Genomic DNA, 7562 nt, shown 5'->3' with positions numbered 1-7562 from the left:
TTTGCTTTGTCAGCCCTTTGTCGGGAAGGACGGGCGCCTGGACATGGTATGGGAAGAAGGCTTTGGAAGAAGCAGAGGGAGGAACTGCCCGGGGAGGGCCGCGGGGGGGGGGGGGAGGTTTGAGACCCTGCAAGGCCTATTCTCCAGGGGCACAGGGAAGGGCACAGGCACAGGCACATGGAGTTCCACCTGCACTGGAGGCGGTGGGGTCTGAGAGACAGGGGTACAACAGCAGGAGAGTCAGAGGTTAGATGGTGGAGGGACTTCCAGAGGCAGTGGGTGCCACCGTGGCGGAGGGGCTTGGGTTGGATGTGGGTGTGACAGTTTGGAAGGTCTCCGATGCCTTGCTCTTCCCTGCTCCCTTAGGTCCACATCCAGAACGCAGCATTGGCCGGAGGGGTTGTGGTGGGGACAGCAAGTGAAATGATGCTGACACCCTTTGGGGCGCTAGCAGCTGGCTTCCTGGCCGGAACCGTCTCCACGCTGGGGTACAAGTTCTTCACGGTACAAACGCCCCTCCAGCCCTGGGCGGAACGGGTCTTCGGGGCCCCTCCTCCCACCTCTCTAACAGGCCTGGGGTGGGAGGGCACACGAGACTCATTATTGGTGTCCTGTCCTCCAGCCCGTCCTTGAGTCAAAATTCAAAGTTCAAGACACGTGTGGTGTCCATAACCTTCATGGGATGCCTGGGGTCCTGGGAGCCCTACTGGGGGTCCTTGTGACTGGGCTGGCCACTCATGACGCTTACGGAGATGGGTAAGCCCCCCGCCCCGCCATTGATTCACACTGAAGTCATTTCCACTTGGAATGACCTCCCTCACTCTCTCCCCAACCCCATGTGCACCAACAAAAAAGCATTTTCACTTATTCATCCCTATTCTGGGAGCTGAGGAAACCAGAGTGAGCAAGACCAACCAGGGGGGCTGCCTTCCTGGTCCTCGGTCAAGGTTAACAGGTCACTGAACAAATGATCTCAACAATGTCACTAAAGGGTCAGGAAGAGATAATGAGCCTTATGATCGACGTTTGCACATCAAGGCTCAGAGGAGAGGGCAGGCCAAAGTGACCCTCAAACTGAGTCTCGAAAGGCATGGGGGTGTCTGCTGGCACACGAGGGAGAGTGGCGGGGGTTCCAGGCTGCGGGCCTGACTGGGGCAAAGACAAGACTCAGCCTGATGGGTTCCCGGAGGCCCTTGAGCGGCTGCATGACGCAATGCTCTCAGACACCGACCCGCCCGCCTCCCCACAACCTCCCCGCAGCCTGCAGAGCGTGTTTCCGCGCATCGCCGAGGGCCAGCGCAGCGCCACGGCCCAGGCCATGTACCAGCTCTTCGCGCTGTTTCTCACGCTGACAGTTGCCGCTGTGGGTGGGGGTGTTGGAGGTGAGTGATCTTGGCTGGGGCTGGGGGGCTGGCAGGAGCTCCAGGGAGGGCAGAAGACCGAGGAAGGGGGTTCTCTGGAGGGAAGGCATTGGGACATTTATTTACTCGGGTATTTATTGAGCACCTACTTTGTGCCAGGCGTGGGGTGGGGTGGCAGAGTTCAGGGGTGACCTCCTGGGGGTCAGGTGGAGCACTCCGCAAGGGGCTGAGTTGGGTTCCTCTACTCTGGTTCTGTGGTTTCCTTGTGCTGCTCCCTCTACCCACTAGAGGGCAGTCCAAGCTCAGGCTGAGGCCCTGGAGATGGCGAGCTGTGCATATTGTCGGCGTCCCCCCCCCCCCCCATCCCCCCTACCCCACAGGGGCAGGGAGCCAAGGGGTTGGCTTGGCTTACCACTAGATTGCAGCACAGAGAACGTCCACAGAGGCTGACTGCCCACTAATGCTGGCTCAGGCAGTCCTTCCTGATGTCTGGCCTTAGTCCTTTGGATCTTCAAAAGAAAAGCTATGATGCGGTATCTTCACCCTCCTGCTCTCAACTCGAGACTGTCATCCTTAGACAAGGTTCAGTTCATTCACTCATCTAGTTATTATTCAGTACACACTTTCTGCCTTTCTGCACCCCTCCTGGACAGGAGGCCACAGAAAGCAGCCGTGGCTCACGAGAGAATCACTATTTGGTTCATTACCAACTGTGCCAAACCTGAATTAATTACTTCACTTCTCTGAACCTGAGTTCCTTCTCTGTAACACAGGGATCACATTCACCTTCAGGATCACTACGATTACTCGGGAAGGAAATGCTTGTCAAGCCCTTTGCATGGCATCTGGCACACAGTAGGTGCTCAACAAATATGGCTGTGACTTGCCTGGGCTAGGCGGCTAGGCATCACGCTGACCCCAGGCCTCCCGGCTCCCGGCACCTTGTGGCCCTGGGTGGCAGCCTCTCCCACGGGAATAGCAAAAAGCCTCACACATCTTCCCCTACCACCACCAGGGTGCCTACTAAAGCTGCCCTTTCTGGATGGCCCTCCAGACTCCCAGTGCTTCGAGGACCGGATTTACTGGGAGGTAAGACCGAGCTGTAGCCCCTCCGGCCCACAGGGCCCTGTCACCCTGCCTGCCTCACTCCCTATGACCCCACCTGCCTCTTTCCTTCCTCGCCTGCTCATTCTCTTCGGGGGTGCGCCCCTGAGCTGTGGCATTCAGCCCCCCGGAGCCACCCCTTGACCTGCTCCCCCACCCCTGCCCTCCAGGTGCCTGGGGAGCATGAAGATGAAGCCCAGGGACCTCTGAGGGAGGAGGAACTAGACACTCAGGCCTAACTCGCACCAGCCCTTGAAAGGATGCTCTCCTTTTGGAAGATAATGCCTGGCTACGCTTGGGAAGTTCTCCTGTCGCTCCCATCCTTCCTTCCCGCTGCAAGAAGGAAGTCACGAGTCAGAGGGAGCCTCCTTTCCACAGGCAGCGCTAGGGGAAGGGCTGCAGAAGGCGCGCGAGATGGTGGAGGAGCAGGGCTATAACTGGCCCTATGGGGGGAAGAATCTCCCAGCAGCCTCACCACCACCACCAGCAGCCACAACCTGCAAGTGAGGCACCCAAGCGGCTGCTGACCCACGGGTCCAGCATCACACAGTTACAGTGTGAGCCAGGGCCCGGCTCTCCGCGGGCGATAAACACACGGTCACCAGGGACTCCGACTCCTTCCTTGTGCATTGGGGGTTTGGGGGGGTCCCTCTCACCCTGTAACTCACAGTGTTAGAAACGGGGTGGGAGACGTCTCACCTCCCGGGGTCTCTGGGACTCCCTCAGGGATGCTGTGTTCTTCCAGGCGGGTACCAGCATGGGCTTTCCTGCCTGAAGAGACAGGGAGCTCAGTCTCCCAGGAATCTGGGGCTGCTGGAGAGTTCTAGTCCAGAACTGCTGTCACTCGGACCCTCAACATGGGCAGCTTCTGAGTAGAGTAGGAAGAGGGCACCCACAGGGCCTAAGAGGGGCATAAAGAGTTCTTTGCCGTTAACTCATCAGAAGCTGGAAGCAGCCAGGCACCGCCTGATGTCCCTGTCCCCAGTCCCAGGAGCAGAGGAACTCATGAGAGTTGCCTCTGAGAAGGGCCTCCCGCTGCTTCAAGTCGTCTGACCACCAGAGGGCACTCCAGACCCAGCAGAGGAGGAGGCGGCTTTCTTGCCCCTCTGTCCCTCTTTCAAGAATGGAAGTTCTTCCTATAGCCTAACCGCCTTCCAGTCTGCTTCAGCTCTGGTCCTCATCATTCATGCCACAGCCTTCTTTGAGCTCCCAGCCCCCACTACGTGCCAGGCGGGTGCTAGGGCTTTCAGATCTCATCCAACAGAGACATCATCCCCCCAACAGACCCAAACTCCTTTCCCAGCCCTGAAGAACGGGGACCTCCCTCTGTCCTCTCCTGCCCGTCCCCAGCGCTTCCAGCAGGAAGTGAGCATGACTGCGGATCTTTCTCCCCCAAGACCAAGCCCCATTCAGACCTAGGATCCCAAGGAGGCAGAGGAGGGATTTCTGGGACCTGGCCCTGTCCCAGGTACCCCATCAGGCTCATCCTCACTGTGGTTGGATGGACTGAGTTTGGCTGGGGAAAGAGGTCAGGCACAGAGTTGGGAGGGGGAGGGCAGCTAAGGGACAAGCTCTGTCTGGGAACCATCCCTGCCCCCAGCCCAACGAGCTCCCCCTCTTTACTCCCCTCCTTCCTCTGCAGCCTCCCCTGCCCAGTGCTGGCCGGGTAGGTGTGTTGGGGGAGATTCTCATACTGAGGCACAGGATGGCTGCTGACACTGCAAAGAGGTTCCCAGTCCTGTCAGCCCCTGCTGGGCGGGAGGGTGTTTGAGAGAACTGAGGCCAAGCCTGCATTCCACCCTCTGGGGCCTGAGCTCCCAGTCCTGCTGACCTACTCTGCCCCAAAGCTCCCCAAGCAGTCCCCAGATCTGAAGACTTCAGGCAAGGAAGATGCAAGGATAGGATGAGACCCCTCCCTGCCCCAGCTCATTCTGGGTGGGGAAGTCTGAAAAACAGGTTATTCACGACACCTACATTTGCTTGACCTACACTGCTGGTTCCTCCTTGGCCACAACTAAATCTTCTCCAGGTCTGAGACAAAGGCTGGTCACTGCTCCCATCTCCATCCAGGACGGCTTCCTGGAGAAGGGACGACTGAGCCCTCTCCGGTGGAGAGCAGTTACCAAGCCAGCTTCCAGAGGAAGAGGCCACAGGTCCCCGACGGCCCTCCAAGAGGCCCCTGGGAAAGGACAGTGCCTGCTGTCCCACCAACCAGGGCCCTGCATCTCCTGCAGCCGGGCAGCTCCAAGCTCTCACTCCCACGAGTCCTCCTGTGGCTGGAAGATGTGACCAGGGCACTCTGTCTGGAGGTGAACTCTCCTAAAACAGGCCCTTGGTTTTCCTCTCTGCGTTTCCCTCTCTCTCTTCCCCATTTTGCTTCTAACGACTAGCACCTTGGTGGGCCATCCATAGGTTGTTCTGTTTAGTTGGCCTGAGCCATCATCGGTGGGCTGGGTGGGGGGCCATCTTCCCCATCGTGCAGGGAGCTCAGTGGGCAGGAAAGACAGGACCAACCTCCTCCGTCTCCTCTGCAGTCTCTGACTTAGCACTGCTGTTCCCCCACATGGTGGCCCATCCATTCAGGCTGGGTCAACAGGGTGACAATGAGCAGGTCAAGAAGATGGCAGGGCCAGGGGCCAGGGGCTCCTTCCTCGCCCCCTCAGGACAATGCGGCCTCTGCCGGTCAGGGACAGCCCCTCTGATCACCACCATTATTCCTCTCAATGCAGGGCCACCAGACACTTGCCCACTCATGAACTCTGTCCGGCACCAATGCCTGAGCTCTGGGACAGTGACGGACCAGGACACTGGCCCCTGAACATCTCCCAGGGCCCTACCGCTGGAGGCAGGCTGCCCGGAGGTCCTCAGTGCAGAGCCAGCAGAGCCAGAGGACCGAGAGCAGGGTTTCCGGAAGTGGCCACTGTTCCCTCTTGGCACAAGTGTGTGTGGGTGACAGTCCCTGCCCAGAGCTCTGGGTGGGCGACCCAAGGTCCCCCAGGGCCTCAGGGTGCTTCTGTGCCTGTGCGGCCAGGTCCCCCTTGGCCGGGAGCTGGGAGCAGCCCCGGTGACCTCTGGAGGACCCGGCTCCGAGCCCAGGCGGCCTGGGAAAGGAGGCCTGGGGCCTGACCCCCTCCCCCTCATTGGGATTCACATCACGGCACGCAGCTGCCCCAGCGGGGGTAGGAATTAGACGCGGCCTGGGTGTCCAAACTGGGGGGTGGTAGCCGTCCAGGGGCAGACAAACCGGGCAGCCTCGACCCCCCACCTCAACTCGATATTTCTCTCCCACCGTCAGGATGGCCCAGCCCGCCGCCTCCCGGCTCTGCGCCCCTCTCCTTTGTCTGCCGTCCGCCGCCCAGAGCCCCGGCCCATGCGCCCGCCGCCCGGGAACCGGGGGAACAATGCGGGCCAATGTCTCCGGCGGGCGGCGAGCCGGCTATGCAAATGCCAACAGCCTGTGAGAATTCCCTCGGCCCCTGAAAGGGGCGGGATGGGGGAGTCGGTCACTGCATAGGGATGAGCTGCCGGCCGGGCGCCCGCCGCCCGGACAGAGCGCCATTGTCTGTGGCCGTCTGATCGCCAGTCCCCCACGCCAGCCCCGGGATGAAGGCAGAAGGTGACTCAAACCAGGCCTTGGGGCCAAGGAGGGCTGGTCACCTGTCCGCGCTGTACCTACGCCTCTCCCCAAGGAGGGGTCAGACCCGGGGGGCCCACAGACTAACCCTCCCATACACTCTCAGTAACCTGCCCAAGCCAGTGGTCGGCAAACTGCGGCTGGCGAGCCACATGCGGCTCTTTGGCCCCTTGAGTGTGGCTCTTCCTAAGCCTTAGGAGTACCCTAATTAAGTGAATAACAGTGTACCTACCTATATAGTTTAAGTTTAAAAAATTTGGCTCTCAAAAGAAATGTCAATCGTTGTACTGTTGGTATTTGGCTCTGTTGACTAATGAGTTTGCCGACCACTGGCCCAAGCGGTCCTTCCGCCGAGGCTCTGTCTCTTGGACATTCAACCTGGTCAGTACTTGGTGCTCTTCCCACCCTCCCTCCCTGTTGACCACGCCCCTCCTCAATCTCTGGAACCTCACAGGTCCCGGGAGCCAGGTCCCTTCCAGAACCCGACGGGAACACCCCGGAGTGGGCTGTTACTGTTCCGACGCCCCAGGGATCCTCTTACTCTGAGCCCAAGACTAGTCCCGGCCTTCCTGCCGGCCTCCCTCTGCTGTCCACCACCAGTTAAGGAACCGCACGTTTTACTGGGAGAAAAGCAGCCATGGCAGGACTGAAATGAACTGAACGTATCCAATGATGTGTGTGTGGGGGAGGTGGGGGGCGGTGTTGCCACAGAAAGCCCCTGCCCACGAGTGAAAGCGGCGAGTCCCTCTACCTACCCCAGCCCAGGAGCCGGTGTGCACCCAGCAGATGCGATTGGTCCAGCCCTGGAGGAGACGACCTGGCCAGCGGGAAGGGCGCTGTGTGCTGAGAGCAGGGTCCCTTTTAGCTGGGAACCGGCCCCTGCTTTTGGACGGAACAGGGTACAGGCTGAGCTCCAGTAACGGGGCTTGAGACCCAGCCAGTGCAGGACGCGGGTCCCTCTTTTCTAAATGCCCGTGAAGGCTTAGATCAAGGGCGGAGGCCACTCAGGGGAAAAGCTGTTTCGGAGACGGTGCAGTGGTGCTTCTAGAACTCACCATCGTTTAGGGGGAGAAAGCCAATCAGGGCAACACCAAAGTGAGAACTGTCTCAGGGAGCTCAGGTGTTCGGCCCCAGGTGGCAGGAGGGGGCTGAGTGAGGTGGAGGGAGAAGACGCTGGCAGGGCCGGCAGTCTTCCTAGAGGCAGGGTCCTAGCTACCTATGAGCCTCTTCATGTTAGGGCTGGCCCAGCCTTCCACGGAGTAGAGCTCTTCCTCCTTTTCTCCTCCCTGATGAGGATCCAGGTGCAATCATCCATCTTGGGGTGGGGGTGGCGGGGTTGAAATGGGGTGGAAGTGGGGGGGCAGTAGAGCCTGGATGCCTGGGAGAGCATGTGGGAGACTATTACATAAAGGCAGGCCAGGGGACTTGGGGGGGCGGGGGTGCCAGGGAAGCAGTGGCGTTCT

General features: G+C 59.9%; 1 protein-coding gene across 1 annotated transcript in view; it reads left to right on the top strand.

Annotated features, from left to right (window-relative positions):
- Nucleotides 1-3073, top strand: part of RHBG (Rh family B glycoprotein) — an 11219-nt gene extending 8146 nt beyond the window's left edge. Inside the window, exons 5-10 of the mRNA XM_023761530.1 lie at nucleotides 8-46; nucleotides 367-504; nucleotides 623-756; nucleotides 1261-1382; nucleotides 2377-2450; nucleotides 2636-3073. Of these exons, the coding sequence (XP_023617298.1) occupies nucleotides 8-46; nucleotides 367-504; nucleotides 623-756; nucleotides 1261-1382; nucleotides 2377-2450; nucleotides 2636-2704 (576 nt within the window). The 3' untranslated portion in view covers nucleotides 2705-3073. The remainder of the gene's footprint in view (nucleotides 1-7; nucleotides 47-366; nucleotides 505-622; nucleotides 757-1260; nucleotides 1383-2376; nucleotides 2451-2635) is intronic.
- The last annotated feature ends 4489 nt before the right edge of the window (nucleotides 3074-7562 follow it).

Source organism: Myotis lucifugus, unplaced genomic scaffold, assembly GCF_000147115.1.
Source record: "Myotis lucifugus unplaced genomic scaffold, Myoluc2.0 scaffold_211, whole genome shotgun sequence".
NCBI classification, from domain to species: Eukaryota; Metazoa; Chordata; class Mammalia; order Chiroptera; family Vespertilionidae; genus Myotis; species Myotis lucifugus.
Note: the sequence above shows the minus strand (reverse complement) of the source record. Positions and strands in the feature narration are given on the sequence as shown.